The 25229-nt window shown below is 42.5% G+C and overlaps 1 protein-coding gene across 6 annotated transcripts in view; it reads right to left on the bottom strand.

Moving 5' to 3' along the window:
• PPFIBP2 (PPFIA binding protein 2) overlaps positions 1-25229 on the bottom strand; it is a 143489-nt gene that overhangs the window by 83709 nt on the left and 34551 nt on the right. For all 6 annotated transcript variants that reach the window (XR_004053549.1, XM_030917588.1, XM_030917579.1 and 3 more), the window contains exons 2-3: positions 23803-23902; positions 7609-7823 (exon numbers count right to left, since the gene is read on the bottom strand). Coding sequence is in view for 5 of the 6 variants with exons in the window: in XM_030917588.1 (XP_030773448.1) it covers positions 7609-7823; positions 23803-23866 (279 nt within the window). In the remaining variant the exon portion in view is untranslated. The remainder of the gene's footprint in view (positions 1-7608; positions 7824-23802; positions 23903-25229) is intronic.

The raw sequence follows: 25229 nt of genomic DNA, 5'->3' as shown, positions 1-25229 counted from the left end.
CCAAAATGTGAATTTATGTTATTTTCCCATCTCAAAACATTGTGATTTTTCTGCAGTCTTGAAAAATGTAAAAATTATTCTTAGCTGATGAGGGTAAGCAATATGCAGCAGGCTAACTGTGGGCCATGGTTTGCTAACCCCTGGGTTAAGACAGTGCTTCCCCATCCAGAATGAACTGCCTGGACCCGAGGGGGTTCTAGTGAAAATGCAGATTCTGGTTCAGTAGGTAGGGTGTGGGGCCTGCTGTTGTGCACTGCTAACAAGCTCCCAGGTGATGCTCGTACTACTGGTCCCAGGACAACACTTGGAGGAGTAAGAAGTTAAGAAACTGCTTTCAAAAGTTCCTCAAGGCTGGGCATGGTGGCTCATGCCTGTAATCCCAGCACTTTGGGAGGCCGAGGTGGGCGGATCACCTGAGGTCAGGAGTTCAAGACCAGCCTGGTCAGCATGGTGAAACTCTGTCTCTACTAAAAATACAAAAATTAGACCGGTGTGGGGGTGCACAACTGCAATCCCAGCTAATTGGGAGGCTGAGGCAGGAGAATCGCTTGAACCTGGGAGGTGGAGGTTGCAGTGAGCCAGGATCACATCACTGCATACCAGCCTGGGTAACAAGAGTAAAACTCTGTCTCAAACAAACAAAACAAAACAAAAAAACCTCCTAATTACTAAACAAACTTGCCTAGAAGCATAAATTCCCTGGAGGCCTGCCTGCCCACTAGCAGGTATCTGAAAGGGCAGAAAGCTCTTGGTAGTGTGTCTCTGGCAGGTTTTTCTTTTGTGGGTGGAGAGTAAGTGGTTGTCTACATGCTCAGACCTCAAGTTATGCTAACCTGGCAACATTGTCCACCATGGCCCCTGGGCCTGAAGCAGGAAATTTAGTGGGGAAGGATTTATTTGCTCTTTCACCAGTGTTTGCATATCCTTGGTCATTTATAAACATTGGTTCTTAGAAGCTGAAATAGTCTCTTTAGGTCAGGTCTGAAAGGAGCTGGATTGCTAGAATTTAGTAGGGTAAATTTACTTTAGGGGGCAGGGATCAAGATCCAGGAAAATTAAAACTGCTAAATTTGCAGTGGCTGAAGGCCCCCTTGGCTGCTGTGCCAGGAAAAGGGCATTCAAAATACCCCAAGGGACAGGAAGCTTCTCTAGGGCAGGGCATGACATACACTGTGGGCTAGGAAATGCCCCCAGGAATGGAAAGGGCCATCCTACTAGCACCCCAGCAGAAGGCACTGCAGTCAAGAAATCTGGAGAGGTTTCTTCATATCCACTGGGGAAGGTCAAGTCTAAGATCCCAGGACCAGCCCTGTCTCTTCTCCCCCACCCTAAACAGTGGAGCCCTCCCTTGACTGCCCTTTGTCCACTGTTTCTAAGGAAAATGGCAAAGAATTATCTTTGCCAGCAGACCCAGGTGCAGTTAAGCAGTTTCAATAATGAGAGATGCTTATGTTATCTTTGTCTAAAAGAGAAAAATAAAAAGTTGTTTTCTCATACAAAGTCCATGCTGTACCTCATTCTTTGGGATTTCACTTCCCAGCATTTGTCCCTGACTCCCACCTAGTGGCTTCTTCCAGCACTGCACAGGGACAAAGAACCGCCACTGGTGCCACAGGAGCCCGGCCCCGGAGGCCCCTGGGAGCTGAGCACAGAAAGAAAGCAGGGACACCTACTCCTTTCTCATCTCTCACTCAAGTTCACACCTGTCACAGGGGAGGTAAGAAAACATGCTGGAAACAGGCTCTACTTTTTTTCTTGAAAAATAAGCACCGAATTTTCCCTCCTCTTAAGATCCAGAGGAAAAGGTTTACCTATAAAACTCCTTCTGTAACTTTTCAAAATTAAAATATTCAACACACATGTATCCTGACTATCTTCTGTTTTCCATTCTGGAGATACAGAAATGAATCACATGGTAAAAAATTCAAGCTCACATTTTATAATTCATAAAACAACTTTTTCTCTCCATCTTTTTTTTTTGCAACTCCTCTGGCTTTTCAATATGGTAAACAGATTTGCTACTTTGGACGGAATGAAAGATTGCAAGCTGGATCTGGCAGGAATGTATGGGCTTTGTTTGAGGAGCCTGGAGCTGAGAAGCTGCCATCTGTGACAAGGTGGTTTGGAGCTGAGAAGGCAGGTGGCTGTGCTCCCCAGCCTGAGTCTGGGTTTCTTTGTTTTTTGGGAAACTAGTTAAAAAGGTAACTGAGGGCACCTGAACTGACTGCTGGGCTGTCAGAGGTGAGCACTTACCCAGCTGGGGCCAGCAGAGGCTGCTCATTCAGGAGGGCAATTCTTCAGGTTTTTCAACATGGTAAACAGATTTGTCTCTCCACTGTTGAGATGTGGGCCTCCGTCAAGCTCTAACATAAGGGCAGCAGTAAATTGAGAGGATCCTAACCTGTCTCCACACTTTGGAACTCAAGAGGTCAAGACTGAGGGAGGCAAAGGCGGTGCTTACAAAGAGACCACTCCATATAGCCCCCAGAACAAACTGCAGAATTGGAATGCTTGGCCAGATCTTGCAGACACTTTCAAACTCAGCTGTCATTTCCGGTAGGGAAACTGAGTCCCAGAGAAGTGAAGAAGAGGCTCATATGAGTGGTAGAGCCAGGGTAGAACCCTGGCCTTTTAACTCCTTCCTACCTTCCATACTCCCTCACCCTGGTTCAATTTGCTTTCACCTACTCAAGCACACTGACCAGGACTCTTGCAACCTTGCAAAGAAAAGCCTGGGTTCCTGCTGGGTTCCTGCTGGGTTCCATGTACCCCAGTTCCAAACAGGGCCTAGAGTATAGCGCTTCTATGGGTTCTCTGCCAACCACCCCTCACCCTTGAGCCTGAGCTCTTCCTTGACTTGCCTTCACTTTGCTGCTGGGTTTGCCTACCCCTTCTCTGGCTTCATCTTGAAACTTCACTGAGAATCTCCTTGGCCCATACCCAGTGTGCTAAACAGCAGAACAGACTGGCTGGCTGGTAGGAGATGAAGGGTGTATATAACATACTGTTAGAGAAGCACCCATAGCTACTTCATATGGAGACTATACTGGCTCTGGTATCTTCTGGGCATCACCCAAAGACCTGGAACACGAATCAACACTGTGTACCAGCCTAGGTCTACTCCAGCTAACTGGCTAGTCCCAGCCCTGTAGAGCCCATTTGAATCTGACTGGCTAACCTGTCTAAGGTTTCCACCACCCAACCTAGCCGTAGATCTATGCAGCCAACCACCCAGCCAAGCCAAGCAGGTGTAGAGGGGTAGAGACACCCCTTTCAGACCATGGGAAAGCTCCACTCAAGGCACAGCCAAAATCCTGGAAGTGGTCACAGTTGTACCAGCTCCTTCTTGCCTGGGCCAGGTACCACATGCCAGGGCCACTGATGAGTACATGCCAGTACATGCCAGGGCCACTGATGAGCACTGCTTCCATTTCTGGGCTTCAGGACCACCTGTGGGGTTCTGGGGCTCCTGACCTGAAATAACCACACCCTCCTGAGGGCATCATCCTACATTTCACCATAGTAAACAGAGAAGGAGGAGGATGCCCCTTTCTGGAACTCAGCTCTGTTCCTATCACAACAGAGCTGCCTCAGCCTTCCAGCCAGGGCCTCAGCTTCATCCTCCATGAGCACTGACCCTGAGCTTGGCTCTGTCTTCCAGTTATAAAGGACCACCTTCCCATCTCCTAAGGGTAACACTGCTCTGCTGCACCACAGGCAGGACAGCCTCCCAAATACTTCCTCTGTAGGCCAGGTCCCAGCTCATCTTAGACCCCAAGATACCCTCTATACAAGGTCCTCATTCACCAACTTTCCAGAGGAAATACTGCTCCTAGACCAAGGGAATCTAGGCCCTTTGTTCCTTGCCTCACTGAGGCCCCAGACGGTGTCCCCATTAAGAAAACCTCACACATGCCCTTCCAGACCCAGAGCCCACTTCTCCTCATTATACTTACTGTCAAGGGGCAGGATGCTAGTTTAGACCCCAGAGCATGGGAAACTCTCTCACAACCGAGTGCCACTGACTCCTGGGCAGGTCTGCTCCACTTGGCCTTTACAACGAGTCTGCTCTGTTTTATACCCATCTCCAGGCAGAGTCCTGGCCAACAGCACTCCTACTGCTGCCGACTGTGCTGGCCCAGCTGTGCTTCAGCTCTGCCAGGACCCAGCAGAAGAGGAACCAGCCCTGCCACAAAGAAACAGCTGCCCAATAGGAGGCACTAGGACTAGGAGTGTCCTTTCCATGTAAGACATAAGAAAGAGCCCAGGACTAATCTGCTATTTGTCCTATTCTAACTATGGACCACTCCTCCACATCTACCCCTGCTTCTCAGCAACCCATTTTTCTGGTGGACCACAGATGCCCCAGTGCCAGAAAGTCTGCAGTCCCAGATGAGCAGCAGCAGTACAAGACCACGTTTTCCGCTACGTAATCCCTCCCCTCTGCTAACAGTTGATTCACTCTGGGGTAGACACCTGATCTAAGGTGTGCATCTATAGCTGTGAATAAATTAAAAGTCTTTAATGCCTATTTCTTTTACACTTAACACTTCTTCATTGATCTGGAGGACTTTGCTCAAAAATAATTAACTGGGTCAATCAGATTCTTTTCCTTAGAAACTTGAGTTTAAAGAGAAAACACATTGAGAAAACATGGAAAGAATTTGTCAGTCAACAAGAGTAAACTCAAACCTAACAGAAGTTTGTGGCAGTCACTCTGAGCTGTCTTCCTGAGGGTCACTCACTTTCCCCCACTCTATCATCATTCCTTTCTGACAGAGGCTACCTCTCTGTATGGCAGACGGAAGTGTATGCACAGGTAAACAAATCCTGGCCACTGCGGCTAAATGGGAAGTCTGCTAGAGGGCTGCAGAGAGTTTTCCTCCTGATTAAAAACAACAACAACAAAAACATACTAAAGAAACGATTCTCTACCTCTGCACATAGTTGTATAGTTGTGTCTTTTAAGGACATGCTGCCTGCAGTTCTAGTGGCCATCTTGTGACTATCAGGGGATGTGCCTGAGCAAAAACCACCCCTTGAGGATGGCAGGGCAAAAAGATGGGAAGAACCAGTGTCCGTGAGGTCACTCAGAGCCACTTATTTAACCCTGTGACTGTCTTCTGTACATCTTGTTAGTGGCCTATCTTGTTACTGTTTATATCATTTTACTGGAAAAAGTATCCCAACTGATATAGATGTCACAAGACAGAGTTGGACCATGTCAGGCCAGTGTCATGGCCAAGCAGGAACTCTAGGTGTGTAACAATGCCAGTGTGTCTACAGAGGAGAAGGGAGCAAATATATAAGGGATGCACAGACATCATGCATGAGAAGGTGCTGGGCAGTGCTGCCTAATCCTTCACACCGTCTTACTAGTTCCAATTCTAATCCTAATCCACATGGAATTTTAAAAAAATAATTCAACTGAGTCTCCATGGTTGAAAGCAGTGCTTCTTAAACTTTAATGTGCTTATGAGTCACCTGGAGATGGTTCAACAAGTGTGAGATGGGGCCCATATTCTGCATTTTTCACAAGCTACTAGGGGATAAGAAAGCTGCTGAGCCAGAGACCAAAATTTGAGCAGCAACAACTTCTAACTAAAAGTGTCAATCTAAAGCCCGCGATGAGTTTGCTTACCAGTCTGAATTTTATTTCCATACAGATTAAGACCTTGTGTGGAATGTGGATGTGCCGATCGTAAAATGACTTTAGGTCTGCAAGATCTAAAATACAGACAGGCTATCTCTGTCCAGAATAAAAACTTTAACATACAGCTCTTACGTCTTGGAATGTTTATATGAACTTCTGACCCCCTAAAAGTACTTGCTTCCCCATTCATAGGTTAGTGATGTCCATAATTACTCTAGAAGATTTATGAAAGCAATCACTTTTAGGGAAATCTCTTCAAAGGCAGGCATGCCCTAAACCATTGTAAATAACCCCAAGACAAAACTGCAAATCTGAATGCAAGCTGTTTTCTACCAATGCATCTTGAAAAAAAAAACAACCATGTCAACTGCCTTTGGATCAAAAAATATTTTTAATACATTTCCAAAAACTGTTTTGAAAGTTAGATTCGTTGTTTATACCAAACACTAAAAAATATTGTTGATGGACTGGAGTTAACCATAAAATAAACATCAAACCATAAACTTACTAGAGGAAGATACAGGTGAATAGTTATTTGTTCTGAGGTTGGGAAAGGCCTTGCTAGGGCCAAAAGGAAAACAAGAAACCAAAATAGGAAAGACTGATAGAGTGAAGTATAGTTGGTTAAAATTTTATGTCTCAAAAAGCTCCCTAAACATTTAAAAACAGAGTGAGGAAAATATATGCTACGAATAAAGCAAACGGCTAATAAAAGTTCATTCATATGGATAAGAAAGACACTAAAATCCTAATAGAAAACAACAGCACAGAATACGAATAGACTAGAGTGGGAGAGGCGTACCCAAGAGGCTCAAGGTGATTTCTGGGTGTATAGGGAAAAATATTGGAACTATTTTTTAACCTATCCTTTAAAACTCTATTTTGGTGAGCAATGGATACCCTAAATATCCTGACTGACTTGATCACTATGTGTTATATAACATGTAACTAAATTTCACATGTACCTCACAAATTCATACAAATAAAAAACTTCAAAATTCTGTTTTGTGGTATTTTTATAATTTAGGTATATTAGTGAAATACTGGCCTCATGCTTATAATCCTAGCACTTTTGGGAGGCCGAGGTGGGTGGATTGTTTGAACCAAGAATTCAAGACCAACCTGGGCAACATACGGAAACCCCATCTCCACACACACATTTTTTTTTTTTTTTTAAATTAGCCAGGTGTGGCAGTGCACTTCTGCAGAAGTGGTGCACTTCTGCAGAAGTGGTGCACTTCTGGGAGCAAGAGTTGAGAGAATTCCCTTGAGCCTGGGAGGTCGAGGCTGCAGTGAGCCATGATCAAGCCATACTGCATTCCAGTTTGGGTGACAGAGCAAGACCCTGTCTCAAAAATAAAATGCTGCATGTGAATATGTATATGGGAAATGCATTCTTTTTCCAGATAGGATAGAATCAAAAGTTTAGAGACCATACAGAGGAATACGAATAAACTAATTTTTAAAAGTTTAGCCTTTTTACCAAACAAAGAAACGCAAAAATAAGAAAACATTTCCTCCTAAGAAATTTGTCACACTTTTCTTTAAATCAATGAGGTAACCAGTCTTTTGTTTGTGGTAAGAAACAAGGGGTAGTGGGATCTAGCCGAGGGGAGAGACACCAGCCAGGGATTAGAACTTAATAAGCAGTACTTGTAATTCGAGGGTGTGTGTGTGTGTGTGAAATCTTCAATGTTTGCCCTTCTCTGGCCCTGGATTTCCTCAGGAGAGAGAGACTGTGGACCATGGAAGGGCAGAAGACATAGCTTAAGTCGCTTGACTGGGCTCTATACTCCTTGATAAGAAGGGCCAACCTGCAGCATTGGCTAAAGTGGGATGGAAGAAAAGGCTGGAAGGTGGACAGATGAGTCAACAGCCCCAGTCAGTAGGGGCACTCCATGGGCTGCACCATTACATTCCCCAGTAGTTCCCAATCAGGCCATGCGACTACTCACCAAGCTCTCTTCAAACCACTCCTTTATGTAGGCAGCCGTTGGGCCAGGGATCTGGCTCAGGAGGGCTGCTCTCTCCTGAGGAAGCTCCAGCATCTCCAAGGCCAGCCTCAAGTCCTCAATGAGATGGAGCACCGGGAAGGGGTTCATGTATGAGGCTGGGGAAGCCAGTCCAGGCTCACAAGTACCATCACTAAGATCTGCACCTGTTTTAGTGCCTGCAACGAGAGGGAGGTGGAAACTCAGTAAGAAGGGTGGACACCATGGGCAAAGAACTAGTAAAGAGCAAAGGTGGTGAAAAACAGGTGAAAGGGACAGATAAGAAGCTGGGAGTGAGCTGGGCATGGTGGTGCATGCCTGTAGTCTCAGCTACTTGGGAGGCTGAAGCAGGAAGATCACTTGAGTCCAGGAGTTCCAGGCTATAGTGCACAGTATCAGGCTTGAGAATAGTCACTACTCTCCAGCCTGGGCAACAGAGACCCCATCTTTAAATAAAGAAACCTGGAAGGCCACCTCGACCCCAGCTGAATCACTCACAATGTAAACTTTCCAGAAATCATCTTTATCTAATCTTGGGCTGGACAGTGTAAAAAGAGGCATGCAGAGGTGGATGACAGTACCCTTTGGGACTGACATATGAAGCTCACACACTTAGATAACTGGGAAAGCACAGCCAGTCCTCACTAGGGACCACAAACTGCTAGTTTAGGCAGTAAGATCTCATTCTTCAGCTTTTAGAATAATTTTTTTCTTTATATTAATGTCATACATTGTAGTTGGCCATCAGAGATTCCTCTATTCCTGTGTGTGCATTCCACTCCTCTGATAAAGGGATGGATCTTGACTCTGGGCTGGCTTGGTGACTTGCTCTGATCAACGAATGCAATGGAAATGACTCTGTACCAGCTCTGGGCCTGGGCCTTAAGAGGTCTAACAGGTTCCACTCTTTCTTTGACCCTAAACCACCATGTAACAAAGCCCAGTTACCCTGCTAGAAAAACAGCCCCACCTTTCTTAGCCCTCCCAGCTGTAGTGACAGACATGTGAATGAAGCCATCCAGGATCTTCCAGCCCCCAAGAGCCACCCCAGCTGACACCATGTGGAACAGGGAGGAGACACACCTGCAGTGCTACTCAAATCATGAAATTACAAGGAAACGATGGCAGTTTTAAGCCAGTATGTTTGGTTTGGCTTATCCCACAGCAACGAAAATACTCATTTTCGTGAGGGTTTAGTGAACTGGAATCTTTCTGGATCTTCCCAGTTGGGAGATCTTTATATTCCCTATATATCTCTATATGCTCTTAAATTTGTATTTATATATATCTCCATACCTTGTCTCCTTATTGTGGGCTGTGGAGTCTCTGAGAGAGTCCATGGTCCATGTTACATTTAGCCGAGTTCCCAGCATCATGCACTCTACCCAGTAGACACTGAAAAGGAATCTGACCAAATGCCTGCACATATACTTGAACGAGTATCTGGAGAGAGAGTGCTTCAATGTCCTCAGAGATCTGGTATATTGGGTCAGCTCTTTCTAATTTGATAAGCCCCAAATTCGACTGTTCCACCATTTTTTTGTTTGTTTGTTTGAGACAGAGTCTCGCTCTGTTGCCCAGGCTGGAGTGCAGTGGCACGATCTCGGCTCACAGCAAGCTCCTCCACCTCCCGGGTTCACACCATTCTCCTGCCTCAGCCTCCCAAGCAGCTGGGACTACAGGTGCCCACCACCACACCCAGCTAATTTTTTGTATTTTTTAGTAGAGACGGGGTTTCACCGTATTAGCCAGGATGGTCTCGATCTCCTGATCTTGTGATCCACCCGCCTCGGCCTCCCAACGTGCTGGGATTACAGATGTGAGCCACTGCATCCAGCCTGTTCCACCATTCTTAACACCCATTTAACAGCAGCAGCAGCAGCAGCAAAAGTCTCCTTTCCATAAGTTCAGGGATATATTTTTCAAATCAAAACTGGGGCAACAGTCTAACAAAGGAAGTCTGTGCTTCTTTCACCAGTAAACACTTTAGAAACTATGGTTTAGGTGGTGGAATTTCTAGGGCATTTGGATTATTCATAAGGCCAACTGAATGAGAGATTTGAAATTCGGACTCTACTGGAAATTGTGAGCTTGGGGCCACCGCATCCATGGTATGCTGCAGGCCTGACGTCCAATTACAGGTCCCTTTACTCTTCTCAGAGCCAACCTCCTCCTTGCCAGGCAGTCTTGGGAAATCAGAAATCCACACAGATGGAAACAATTACCATTTGATTGCCAGTTTGCTTTCTGAAAATGCATGATACAGGGAATCATGGATCACAATCCACAAACAAGTCAGAGGCTCTGGGGAGCCAGGAAACTGCCCAATTACCCACCACTGTGATGTGTGCTCAGCACTTTCTGGCTCCTACAAATCCAATTAAGAGTGAACTGGGAAGAGCCACAGCCAAAGTTCAGGGAAGAAAATGGAGAGAAGCAGAGCAAGACCTCCAATCTCCAAATCATTGCTCAGTAATCCCTCTCCATTCTGTACACACGAATTTCAAACACGTAGCCATTCAGTTTCATTTTAAGTATTTCATAAATGTAGGAAGAATGAGTCAGGCTAAAAGGTGGATGGAAGATCTGGGTTTTCATTAACTTTATACCACTGTGTGGCCTTGGAAAAGTCTCTTCCTTTCTTTGGGACCCTCTCTGCCCTAAAGCTTTGGGATTCTTTCCTACTATTCAGAGTGTGTGTGTGTACATGTATATCTGTGCCAAGTTTTACAGGCATATGTGTATATATGTATAAAAAACTTTATATTTCTTTGCAACTTATATTTCTTTTATTACTTTATCAAAACCAATAGTCAATAAATACTAGATGAAGGAAGTGAAAAGATAAATATTTTGTCCCTGAGCTAGTGGTAATGACAGTGACGGAAAAGCCTCAGAAGACAAACTCCGCTTGATTTTAAATTTAAGAATCAGATAAGGTTACAGGGCAGAAAACTAAGGGAAGAAGAAACTTTCAGATGCCACCATTGGGCTTTGGGATGCAAATGGCGAAATGATATTGAATAAGCATCTACACAAAAGGAGATACAATTCTAAATTTCCTCTCAGAGGAAGAGTTTGGTAACCAGCCTCCAATAAGCCGTCAGTGACCCATTCCTCTTAATGTTCGTAATTTGTGGATATTATATCACAGTTGCTCCGTGTCACCAGTAGAATATGACAGAAATGATGGAACGTTACTTCCAAGGCTAGGTTATAAAAAGCACTGTGACTCCTTCTGCTTTATTATATCAGGCCACTCGCTCTAGGGGAAGGCCACTGCCATGATATAAGGACATTCAATCATCCCTACAGAGAAGTCCATATGGTGAGGAAATATGGCTACCTGTCAGCAGACATCAAAGAACTGAGCCCTTCTACCAATGGCCATATGAGTGAGCCACTGTGGAAGGGATCTTCCAGCCCAGGTGTTCCCAACCCCAGCCACAGACTAGTAGCAGTCCATGGCCTGTTAGGAACTGGGCTACACAGCAGGAGGTGAGCAGTGGGCCAATGAGCATTACTACCTGAGCTCCACCTTCTGTCAGATCACTGGTGGCATTAGAGTCTCATAGGTGCGCGAACCCTATTGTGAACTGTGCATGCGAGGGATCTAGGTTGCTCACTCCTTATGAGAATCTAACAAATGCCTGGTGATCTGAGGTAGAACAGGTTCATCCTGAAACCTTCCCCCGACCCTCCAGGTCCATGGAAAAACTGTCTTTGACAAAACCATTCCCTGGTGCCAAAAAGGTTAGGGATTGCTGCTCCAGCCCCAGAGAAGCCTTCAGATGACTGTAGCCCCAGCTAATATCTTAACTATAACCCTTTAAAAGACCTAAGCCAGAACCACCCAACTAAACCACTCCTGAATTCCTGGCAGATAGAAACAGATGATAAATGTTTGTTATTGTATGATGCTATGTTTGGGGTAATTTATGTTACACAGTAAAATAACTAAAAATAAAAATAGCTGAGAATATTCTGAGAAGTACAATCAAGAGACACTTGCCATACACTGCTAAAATATGCTGCTAGAATTACTCTCACAGAAAAAAATAAGATCTTTATTCTATACCATACACAAAAATAAAATTTAGACAGACAAGGATTATATGCTTAAAAAACTGAACTAGAAATACAAAGAGAAGATAAGTCAAAACTGAGTTAGAGGAAGATTTTATAGGCACAAGAGCAATTGAGCAAGACATAAAAGAACAATAAATCTGACTACATAAAATTAACTTCTGGAATATTAAAAATAAAATTAAATTAAAAGACAAATTATAGCCTGAAAAACCTACTTGTAGGCCAGGCGTGGTGGCTAATGCCCGTAATCCTAGTATTTTGGGAGGCCGAGGCGGGCAGATCACCTGAGGTCAGGAGTTCGAGACTGGCCTGGCCAACATGGCAAAACCCTGTCTCTACTAAAAATACAAAAATTAGCCATGCGTGGTGGCAGGCCCCAGTAATCCCAGCTACTCAGGAGGCTGAGGCAGGAAAATCGCTTGATCCCAGGAGGCAGAGGTTGTAGTGAGCTGAGATGGTGCCATTGCACTCCAGCCTGGGCAACAAGAAGAAAACTCTGTCTCAAAAAAAAAAAACAAAAAACAAAACAAAACAAAAAAAAACCCTACTTGTATCAATTACAACAAAAGCTCAGTACAGCCTTCATTTAAAAAAAAAAAAGAGACCTTATCTATCAATAAAAAAAGTCCCCAATTCACTTCTCACACATAAAACAGGCACAAGGTTCTTATGGGGGTAATTCTAGAATTAAAAAACAAAAGTAAAAATTAAAAATATGGAAAGAAAATGTTTTTGCACTAGTAAATAGAACATTTAAAAATGATATTCAATTTTCATCTACGTAAATTGTTGAAAATGCAAATGCAATGAGAGTCAATGTTGGCAAGCTCATATGCTGTTCATAAGGGTACCCTCATACACTGTACTAGACACAAAGACCAGCCTAATCTTTCTGAAAAGCAATTTGGCAAGATACAGGAAAAATATTCATGGCTTTTGACCTAGCAAGTCCAATTCTAGAAAGTTAACCTAAGGAAATATAACCAGACATGTAGTCAAAGATTAATATATAAGAATCATCTCAGCAGCATCTTAATTTTCCAAAAGTAGGGGAAAAATTCCCCCAAATTGGTGAATGTTTAAATAACTTCTGAAACAAAGAATATGATTAATATAGCTATATAAAAAACAATTATCTAAAGATTCAATAACATGGGGGAAATACTTGCCTTATTCAGTAAAAAAATTGTAAATATATGTATACGGTGTATATATACAGAAAAATACACAAATGTGGACAATATTTTCATTACTTGTATAACATTTGTTTTAAACTTTAAATTTGTTGAATATAAGTGAGACATTCAAGTTTAACATTTAGTTTGCACAAGGACTGTAGGTTCTCTTGTTCTCTGAAAGTCCCCACAGGATGCTAGACAATATGGAAGAATTCAGGCCTTTATTTGGTCAGGAAATCAAGTGAGTAAACCCAGACAGGTTTCTTCCTTGTGCTGTTGATTAGCTTTCCCTCTCTCCATAATTGCATTAGTGAAAGGGGGGAAAATCTGGTAGTATATTCACAGAACAATCATTTCAGAAAATCCCAGAGCAGGCTTCTTGGTAAGCTAGCCATGTACTGCTTAACGGGGAGCCTTCTGGAAACAGGACAGACTCAACTGCCAGGAGTCCCCCTTACCCACAATGAACAAACAGAAAAGCTGAAAAAGATAACACCCTTATTTTATTTTTATTTTTTAAATGTGGAGACAAGCCTGAAAGACAGTAAAAACCTTGGGTACCAGAAACATAGTAAACTCAACAGTGAAATTAATTCAAGCTGACTCTACAGTAGCCCAGGGCAAAATACCCAGCTATACGGAGGAACCAAGGTTGGGACTTGAGATTTTAATGTCTCCAGTGAAAGCAGTAAGTTGAAAGTGAGACCCCTATAGAAAGAAAGTACCCCGAAGTATTGCCTATTTCATAAAGGGGTCTGAAAAATTTCACCCAACGGCAGGGAAGCTTGCAGTATGCTAAGGGGCCCCCTATGTGTTTATAATACCACATATATACACCCTCCCTCACCCCCAGTGAGACATCAAACCTACAGTCCTCTGCATACTACTGGTATAGTGCCAAATTTCTACTATGCACTTACTACTGAAACCCCAAACCAGAAATCAACATATATACACACAAAATGGTCCAGAATAGTGCAACACCTAAAGCCCAGCATTAGCAAATGCAAAATCTCCCAGGAGGCTCACTTCCACACTCCGCACACATTCCCCGCAATTATCCCCTGTAAAAAAAATTACAACCACAGTGGGAAACAAATCAAAATAGAACAAAAACAATAAATAAAGAAAATGTGTACCCTAAAACCTGGGATTAACAGGACAATTTAGAAGGCACAATAAACCACTAATACTGGATATGCCTAAATATAAGGCAAGATTTACCCCCCAAATTTCACAGAAAAGGGTAATTCAACTTACAGTCAAGCCTAAAGTTTCTCTTTGGGTCATTCTATTTCATTTTGAGCAACAAAGTATTCAGAGTAGCACAAATGTTTTCAACTTTCAATGCTCACTGAAGTCACCTGAGCAGTTTTACAAACTACAGATGCCTGGGCCCTCCTCCAGGGATTCTAATTTAATTGGTCTGAGGTGTGACCTGGGGTAATAAAAAGTTTGCCAGGTGACACTAAAATGATACTTAAGCTGAAACCATGGCACTAGCGGATCACCTCAATCAAATCTAGCTTTGATGGTTATAGAGGTCACCCGAGAATTTTAAGGAAGAAAACCAAAATTTAATGAAGATGTAGTAATTATTTTTGAGGATAAGACCACATACAATGCAAGTGTTATAGGATTTCATTGAAAGCCTGTTCTTTTCTTTTTTCTTTTTTTTTTTTTTGAGACCGAGTCTCTCTCTGTCACCCAGGCTGGAGTGCAGTGGCACGATCTCAGCTCACTGCAACCTCCACCTCCCAGTGATTCTCCTGCCTCAGCGGCCTGAGTACCTGGGACTACAGGCACGCACCATCACGCCTGGCTAATTTTTGTATTTAGTAGAGACGGGGTTTTGCCATATTGCCCAGGGTGGTCTCAAACTCCTGAGCTTGTGATCTGCCTGCCTCTGCCTCCCAAAGTGCTGGGATAAAGGCGTGAGCCACCACACCCGGCTGAAAGCCTTTTAATGATTGCTTTTGAAAGCACATAGGTATGTATGTGGTAGTGACTGGGGTTGTTCAGGTATTTTGTTCTCCTCTGCTTGCATTCTTAGTAGGCTTACAGTTCTGTTCCTTGAAGTCACTCATGGTCACATAACTTCCTTTGGCCAATAAACAGAAACTATGTGTATCACTGGGAGAAAGTCTAAGAGCCAGTACACAATTCCCCATATCTCTTCCACCTTCCCTGACTCCTGGCAATAGTGGAGACTCAATCAGCCTGTGTTCAAGTGAAGATGATAAGGACCAGAGCTCTCGGCAGATCTCAGAGAACTTGCAATATGCACAAGAAGTAAACCTTTGTGTTTCAAACTACTGACATTTCAGTAGTTTCTCACTGCAACATAACTTAGCCTATCTTCATTCATGCAAAATATATATGTTGTACAATTAAGACATATAAACAAGATAAACTTTTAAAATCTAATCTTTTACTATGTAAATGGAGTTCTTTGGCATGAGACGAAATAGCTGATGACAGCATCATATGTGAATTTTAAAAGTGTTGTATTTAAAACAACTTCCAAGTAAGGATGGTGTGTTCTAAAACCTTGCCACTTAAAAGTGGGGTCCACATGAGTAGCAATAGCAAAACCTGAGAGTTCATTAGAAATACAGAGTCTCAGACCCCATCCCAGACCTACAAATAGGAATCTGCATCCCCAAATGCTCTAAACTGCTCTAGAATGCTTGGATTATTCAAAAAGAGCTCTTATAATGATAGAAACAAAGATAAGTATAAAAAGCTCGAATAAAATTATTTCATCAGATGTGCCAGTGACAGGAATGGTGGCGGGCACCTGTAATCCCAATTACTCAGGAGGCTGAGAATTGCTTGAACCTAGGAGGTGGAGGTTTCAGTGAGCCAAGATTACACCACTGTACTCCAGCCTGGGCAACAGAGCAAGACTCTGTCTCAAAAAAAAGAAAAAACCAAGTGCCAATGAGACAAGAAGTTCATAAATTAACATATCATTTTGAATTACTGAAAGCCTTTTAATTAGTGCTTAAACATATAACTAAATCAATACATGAATATTATGAATAAATATTTTGTCTATTTGGGAATATTTGGGCATATTTCATATGTTTTATGTAATTAAAGGAGAAAAGGAAGAAATAAAAACCTTAAAGAAAATGAAAGCATGATTTTAAAAAATAGGAAAATTTGAAAAAAAAATACAAACCAAAATAAAGAATGCAGCAAAACAATTTAAAAATTAAATGAACAGGTTAAATGGCAGATGAGAGAATTATTGGAGAGGAAGATAGACCTGAAGAATGCTGCATACAGAGACACAAGTGAAAAATGGAAAAGAGGAGTAGCAAGCATGGAATTAAAAAAGAATGACAAGGTCCAACACAATTCTTCAGGAATTCCAGAATAATACAGAGGATGAAGCAGAGGCAACAAATAAAATGGCTATGAATTTTTCAGAATGGAAAACTTGAGTCCTCTCAGTTTAAAGACACTCACTGAGTCCCAGGAATAATACATCAAAACAAATCCACCGAAGAAACAACACAGTGAAACTGAAGAATACCAAAGATAAACAGGAAGTTTAAAAACAACCAGAGATAGAAGACAGATACAGATTGCCAGACTTCTCATTAGCAATAAATCCCTGTGACCACAAAATAATACCTATGGATAGTGCCCAACCTACAAGCCTGTATAAGATAAACTATCATTCAAGATTAGGAACATTTAAGGACATTTTTCAAATGACAACTAATACAAGCTATTACTCACAGACTATCAAATTTTAAGGAAGAAAAGTATATCATGCAAAAAAAAGCAGCATGATAAAAGAATCAACTATGATTCGAGAGGTTGTTAAAATTGTTAAAACGCTGTCAATTTCAAAAACAATAATTTGGAGAACATAAAGATACTGGAATACTAAACAAAAATAATGTGGAAGATGGGGCAGTCATGGGAATTAAAGCATTCTAAGAGTCAAGTATTATTTATTTTATTTTTATTTTATCTTTTGAGATGCAGTCTGGCTCTGTGGCCCAGGCTGGACTGCAGTGGTGCGATCTCAGCTCACTGCAAGCTCCGCCTTCTGGGTTCATGCCATTCTCCTGCCTCGGCCTCACGAGTAGCTAGGACTACAGGTGCCCGCCATCACGCCCGGCTAATTTTTCACTGTGTTAGCCAGGATGGTCTCGATTTCCTGACCTCGTGATCCGCCCGCCTCGGCCTCCCAAAGTGCCGGGATTACAGGCGTGAGCCACCGCGCCCAGTTGTCTTATAAAGAAATTTAATCGTACTTTAAATTTTTTTCCACACAGAAAACACCAGGCCAAATGCTTTTATATGTTAATTCTATCAAACATTAAAGAATAATTCTAATCTAACAAAGTATTTTAGATAAAATATAAAGGCCAACTTGATGCTAACAAAATGGAAAGCCTCAGTAAAATGGACACATTTCTAGAAAAACTTAACTTGCCAAGACTCAATTAAGAAAACCCGTCCACACCATTACAAGAAAAAAATCTTCAAACAAGAATACATGATGCCCACACAGTTTTGCAGCTCAGTTCCTATACCTACAACTATAGCAAATATTTAAGGAACACATAGTTCCAGCCTTATCCACTCTTTCAGAGAATGGAAAACAAGGCACAGTTCCATAAAGGACTGGGAGATGGGGTCTACCAGTGAGGGAAAAATGGAATAAGGGCTGTCAAACAGCGGGTGCCCCAGTAGCAGTTTTGACCTCTTCATACAAAGGGCAGTCTTTAATAGCTCTGCCCCTTAGACACTCCTAAAACCCCCACTCCAACTCTTCTGAACAAAGTCCTAGCAGGGCTCTCCCAACCGCAATGCGAAACAGCGAGTCTATTACTGATGACTGCTATATGCTGCTCCACCTCAGAGAAGCCGGGATAAGACCAGTTAAGGACTGTTCAGGGTATGGTCTCAACAGCCTTCAGCACCACAGCTGACTTCATTCACAGGCCGACGTGAAGAATCTTGGTCTTGATCAGAACTTTCTCTGCCCCTGCACAATCTTTTGTTGTTTTCTTTTTACAAACCCAGATGCTAATCAGAGTTGGCAGAATGGCCCCAGCTGACAGGGCAACCTCTTTAACTGTCATAAAACAGACTCCTCTTAACTATTCGTCCTCAATGAGTACTGCTTGTACATAACTGCATGAGTAACCTCCTGCACATCCAAGAGGAATAAGTGGCCCTCTGTGTCCTGACCACGTGGCTCTCTGGTCCCCTGCCAGAAGTAGCCTGACAAAGTAGCCACTGAATCTGTCAGTTCACAAATTAAGCACCATGCAAAATTAGTGTCTGTGGCAGTTGCTCTGGGCCATCCAGAGGGAGGTAATTAAGCAATATATAGTTCAATTTCAATTGTCAACAGTGTAATTCATTACAGTGTAATTTGCAAGCAGAATCACAGGGACTAATCAGGAGGAAGACTAGATCAAAGGTTAACATCCTACTGGAAACTATAATAATGGTCTTTCATATTGGAACCAAGTCATTATTGACACAGGTCCTAGAGTCTTTAACAGCCACCCTTTCCCAACTTTCTGATATAAAATCCTGAGGTCCAAATCTAGTATAGTCCCACTCTAGTATAGTCTAGTCACCTGGGATTCAGCCATTCAGATTTTAAGAATTCAACTTTACAAGGAGTTTCATTTAATAGTCCTGCTTACAAGGCATTTCTTTTTGCATTTACAAGAACCAATTTCTGTCTCTCACACCTCCCAAGCGTTGACCACCTGAGATGAAGGCCATCACACCGTGGCTCTGGAGAGGCGTAATTACCACTTGCGCATCAGGATGTCCTCTCAGAGTACTCCTGGTCTGATTGTTTACAGGAGTGATAATCATCCTGCACTGTTTGCACTTTTTTAGTTGATGGGGGAGGAGACAGACATTTTTTTGCACTAAAAGCTTAATTACATAAACATTGATATCACATGCCCAAAGTGCACTCTTTTTAGAAGGAGTTTTGGAAAGTAAACAGTAATCTAGCCTACTGTAATTAATAAGAGGCAATTCCTTGTTATATGATTATTAGTGATCACTGAATAAATTACATCCATTTTAGTAGGAATCTGTGTTGTTTTCATGTAAGTGGCTACTATTTGGGAGGTGCAGGAAGCCCATAAAGGTTTTTTCCATTGAAATACATGGTAACTGTGAGAAAACACATTCTTTGGGTACTTGAGTACTTTGATGGAAAAGCAGTTGTGTTTTGGCAGTGGTGGTGGCACTACTTGACATCAGGCAATCTGAAATTAATCACAGAATATAAATAAAGAGGAAGATTTAAATGTTCACACAAAAATGTCATTTCTGCAGGATCTATGGTATCATGATGTGGTGCCACAGTTTTCCAACTTCTTTAGCTGTGCCACCCTTAAGCAAAGGAAACCTTGTTTGCAAGAAATAACGTAAGAGAGACAAGAACAAAACCACTCTGGCTTAGGGATTGTGATCAAGAAGAGAAAAGTATCCTTCCCTCTGTTAATTCTTTTCTCCTACAGACAGCCCCATGCATCAACATAAAAACCAGCCCAGGAATAAAAGGAGCCCGAAAGAGACTCAGATGGCCCTGGACTCAAATCTCAGCAGTATGATCTTGGGGGGTTAAAATAATTTAATAGGGGGGTAAAAATAATTTAATACTAATATCAACAAAACAAATAACTTGGACCAATTCAGCACTTTCAAGGTGCCTTATTTGCATTAATTCAACCCTCACAATAATATGAGACAGGTACTATTATTACCACTATTTTATCAATAAGTAAATTGAGGCTCAGAAGAATTAAGCAATTTGTCCAAAGATCCCACAGCCAGCACTAAATGGCTGAGCTGGGATTCAAATCCCTACAGTCCAACTCTGTAGTCCACATTAATAACCACAAAAATTCCTAACCTCTTTGGTCCAATTTGGCTCAGCCATTTTAATGCCATCATAAAAATGAGGAAAAGTGTCCTCAACAATCTTGAGAAAAAGTATCCTGAACAAGGCATTCAAAAGAATGATCATTATTTTTATCAAGAATAGCATAGAAAACATGCCCTCCAGATACTCACTAGTAACCTCAATGTTGAATAATGTGTCAAATAGCTCCTGTCAAATATCTATGTGAGCCAGTTACTACTTCAGGGATGGTTCGTGGGACATACAAACTACTAGTTTTCCAATAAATAAATAAATAATTTGTTATTCCAAAAAGAATCAGTGAAACAAAGGTGAAAATAGAGAAAATAAATGAAGTTCAGTATGCAGTCAGATAGAGGATGTATACAGAAACCTATATGTATACCTCCTAACCAATGAAAAGGAGATCCTAGTCACAAAAGCAAATAAAATACATCTAGCATATATTAAATGCTTATTAACTAAAATGCCTAAAACCACCAATTAAGGCACTGGAGATACAGTGGCAGAGCCTCTGTCCTTAAGAAACTCACATGCCGGTGCAGGAGACAGACAATAAAGAGGCAAATATGAATGTGATAGGTCAGGAAATAAGTGCTATAAAGAAGTATAAACAAGATACAAGAACAGAGTTATGTGGGAATGCATGATAGACACAGTCAGGGAAGGCCTTCTGATATGGTAACATTTCAGCATAAGCCTAGATCTGGAGGAGGGCATTCCAGGAAAGGGGAGAGCAAGAGCATGGTTAAAGTGAGATAAGCCCTGGGAACATAAAAGGGATGCATAAAGGGCTGCAAAAACCAAGTCATGCCAAGACCTTGCTGGCCATGGTAAGGGTTTTAAACTTTATCCTGAGATGGGAAGCCATTGAGGAATTTTGGAGAGAGAAGTGATATGACTTAATTTACATTTTCAGGTTTACTCTGCAGCTCTGTGGAAAAGAGTCTATAAAGGAGCAAGAACAGACACAGAGAGCAATCAGAAGACTATGTATCAATCTTGCAGACCCTGGGCAAATCCAGCAATGGATGCACAAGCCATATACAGTGAAAACCACAAAACTCAGATGGGTGAAATAAGAGCTTTAATAAATGAGAATGCTACCCTGTCCCCAGAAAAGATTCAACATGAGAAAGATTATTTTTAGTCCCTCATTAATCTATCAAGAACTAACATTTTATAGTGCTTACTATGTGCCAGGCACTGTTCTAAGCACCTTACGTGTGTTGACACAGGCAACTCTCTAAGATGGGTACTATTACTATTCTCATTTCAAATATGAGGAAACTGAGGCACAGACCGTGCAAGTAACTTGTTGTAGAGCTAGGATTTCAAACAAGTAGTCTGGCTACAGGTATTCCTCCCTACCAATCTGCAAAGAACCAATTTGCAAAGAATGCCTTCTCTCTATAAAACTCTCACGCCTGCTCCAGACAGAGAAGCCCAGGAGTCCTTCTAGATGGAACTTTCCAAGATGGAGGACTAAGGAATGGAAGGACAGAGCAGTTTGTACTGGAAGATCAGAAGAATAGGTCTCCTGGGTTTCACACAACCCACACTTAGGGACCCTCTCTCCACACACATCCCAGATTCTCAATTGCAGATCCTGGGTCAAGGCAAGGCCTTAAGGATCCAGCCACATAATGTCTCTCAGAGACAAAACGAATTTTGCCAGAGGCGCTGTCATTTCAGGAATGCCTGTATGGAGAAATCAGGAAGCAGAAAGAGGTACTGACCCCATACAAGGCTACTTTTCTTTAGAAGTCTGATTCATCGCTCAAAAATTCAATATTGTGAAAGTGTCAGTTCTTCCCAACATGATCTAAGTTAAATGCAATCGCAATCAAAATCCCAGAAAGGTACTTTGTGATAAAAAAAAAAAAAAAAAAAACTGACTCTAAATTTCATATGAAGAGGCAAAAGGTAGCCAACACAACATTGAAGAATAAAGTTGGAGGACTGACAGCACCCAACTTCAAGACTTACTATAAAGCTACAGTAATCAACACAGTATGGTATTGGTGAAAGAAAAAATAAACAAATAAATCCATGAAACAGAATAGAGAGCTCAAAAATAGACCTGAATATGCATCACAAAAATAGAATCAAATGGCCTTTGACAAAGCAGCAAAGATAATACATAGAGAAAAGACAGTATTTTCATCCCTCCCTGACAACCATGGAAGAGGTCTGACAGGGGCTCGCTCGGTCTCCCTTTTGCTCTTTGGCTGAAGGCTCTGAAGTGCTGACTGCCTCAGGCATTTTCAGGCAATGATCCTGTGGCTCTTATCCCAATGCACATAAGCTCCCAAGGAGCTCACAGGTCAGTATCTCTAAAAGGATTGCTAGGAAATCCACTTTATTGACTCTTTCTCCTCAGTAAGGCATCAGAGACCCTAATCTAGAACATGACATCTGTATTGGCCAGGGTTCTCTAGAGGGACAGAACTAATAAGAGATATGTATACATAAAGGGGAGTTTATTAAGTAGTATTAACTCACACAATCACAAGGTCCCACAATAGGCCATCTGCAAACTGAGGAGCAAGGAAGCCAGTCACAGTCCTAAAGCCGAAGAACTTGAAGTCTGATGTTCAGGGACAGGAAGCATCCGGCACAGGAGAAAGATATAGGCTGGGAGGCTAAGCTAGTCTAGACTTTTCATGTTTTTCTGCCTGCTTTATATTAGTTAGCAGCTTATTAGATGGTGCCTACCCAGATTAAGGGTGGGTCTGCCTTCCCCAGCCCACTGACTCAAATGTTAATCTCCTTTGGCAGTACTCTCACAGACACACCCAGTATCAATACTTTGCATCCTTCAATCCAATCAAGTTGACACTCAGTATTAAACATCACGACATTCCAGTCTATGCAGCCTCTGAAAAGCAGGACATTAGTCATGGCTTCTCAAGGGCTCTCTATCCACTGAGAAATTGAGAAGCAGACAGATGATAGCTAGAATACATCACAGTACCAACAATAACCTGAAGAAGCTGCAAGACACAGGCACACTCTCCCACCTCAGGCTCAAATACCAAGAGTCCTCTGTAAGTCAAGTGAAATCCTCCAATGGGAAGGAAAAGCAAATGCCTGAGAAGCGGCAGTGTCAGGTACTCTGTGTACCTTCTGGGGTCTAGCCACACTTGGCCCAATACCTTCCTCCATGCTCTCTTCCAGCCACAGCTCAAACAATGAAGAGCAAAGTCCCAAAGAAGCACATCCAATCTACCAATGAGGCTACTGAAGTGTACCAGGTAACGTCAGAAGACTTGGGACCTTCTGGAAAAATTTCCAACAAAAGGTTTGGTCTAATCAATACGGGCTTCTGGTTGCTCCCGTAAAGAAAGGAATCAGCTGGAACAGCTAATTGATAGTCCTTTCAAATTAACCACAGCTTTGCTAGATTTTTTCTTAAAAAAAAAAAAAAAGTCCCCTACTGGCTAATGCAAATATTAAAATCAAACAGTTGAGATGGATAAAAAACAATATGGCATAAAGAACATTTGAATCACTAATTGAATCAAAACAAAACTGCCTCCTATCTCTGAAACACACTAGAGACCATCTGAGGAAGCTGACACTTGCATTAGGTGGCAGAGTCTGCTAGATTTCAAGTTTCAGATCAGCTGTAATAAGCCATGAAAAGCCCTGAAAATTTTACATTAGAATCAGTCTCACTGAACCCAAACTGCCCCGTAGCCAGAATCCAAACTGAGACGGTAGATGGTAGGTACATCCACACTGTCTCAGCAGAGACCAGAACGATCACACCAGACATCAGAGAGTGGTATAAGTTCGTATCAAAGAAAAAAAGAGAGTTGATATACACAATAACACTATTGAAAAATAAATATAACAAGGGACTTTTCTCTATGCCAAAAAAAAAAAAAGTAAAAGGAGAGAAGCAGTTTCTGGAATGTGGAGGATGAGACCGCGGTTGCTGGGGTTCCCTGGGCATACCTGCAATGATCCCGTCCATTTGCTCCAGGGCAGCTTCCAGCACATGACTAGCATCAGAAGCCATGACTCCTTTTGCCTGCCTAGTCTCCTCCTCTTCTTACTGAAAATTCAAATACAGAACAAAAGAAAAATCACAGAGAGTTCCACGTTACGCACACAAGATCACAAAAACCTTTCATTCCATCATCACACAATGTGTTTTCATAAGAATCATAATAGCTGACATGTAGTTTCTGCATCTCCACAGCCTTTCCCCTCCTGGCATGAGTGCTTTTTTCACGAATCTTTAGCACACAATCCCATTCACTTCTGTAATGAAAAACCACCAGGGCTCTCCAGAGTCACCTGTGGCAGCAAGACGGCAATTGTTAACACCTCAGCAGGTGTAACAATTGGAGTCCCAGGTTCCAGAAGCTCCAACCCCACTGTTTCACTGAGTCTCCTATGCCACTCCACTAAGTGGCGTAGGAGAGCAGCGTACCTAACAGGGACACTGCCAGGGCCAGGGCGTACAAGGCAATGAAGTGCAAAGGCAGGGCCTGGGACAGTCCCTGCAGGGATTTAACTGTCTGCCTTTGCCCTAGGCCTGCAGTGCTTTCCTTGGGCAGGTGTCAGTCAGGCTGAGAGGGCTCAAATGCCACTTCCACTCCTTCAATTGGGAAAGGGTGCACTGCCTAGGAAGGCTACAGGCCACGAGGATGTAGAGAGAGCACTATCCCAGGAGCACTGTAACTGACCATCTTAGATCCACTCTACCCAGCACCATTCGAGGTTCAGAATCCCATCTTTTCAGGGCAGATGAACACCTCCAAGGATACACAGTCCAGTCACTCCCATAATGCTGTATCCCCTAGCTATAGCAAAGGGGAACTGCTCAGTGCCTCTCCCCTGTCCCTTGGGCAATTGCATCCATCTCTAGACAACTCTACCTCAAGGAACGTCTTTAGTTTAAACTCCCTTCCTGCAGCCTCCTCTCATTTTTCTTGTTCCCCACCCTCTCCCTGGGTAGCAGGGAGGGATTTACAATACCACTTGTAATCTCAAGAGAATTAGCTCACGTCTGTAAACTGGAGGAGTTGCTGTTTGCTCATTCAGCAAATCTACACATGTGCCTAATGGCCATACATGCTATGGAGAACAGAGGCACAGCTCCCACACTCAAGCATGGTGCAGCACAGGAAACAGGTGGTTCTGAAGCTCTTTGCCAGTTTTTCCAGTGAAATGGGACATTTAGAGTGAAGACAGGAAAATGGGCACCACCCAGGAGTGGCTTTGGAGATGGTGTGGATAAGCATATCAAGACCAAGGAACCACACCTGACTGCACCAGGAAGTAATAGTTAAAATTCACAGGCTGCAAAGTCAGATAGCTTGAGTTCAGACCCAGCTCTGCTATGTACTATGTGATCTCTGAGCCTCAGTTTCTTC

Source organism: Rhinopithecus roxellana, chromosome 15 (assembly GCF_007565055.1).
Source record: "Rhinopithecus roxellana isolate Shanxi Qingling chromosome 15, ASM756505v1, whole genome shotgun sequence".
In the NCBI taxonomy this organism is placed as follows: Eukaryota; Metazoa; Chordata; class Mammalia; order Primates; family Cercopithecidae; genus Rhinopithecus; species Rhinopithecus roxellana.
Note: the sequence above shows the minus strand (reverse complement) of the source record. Positions and strands in the feature narration are given on the sequence as shown.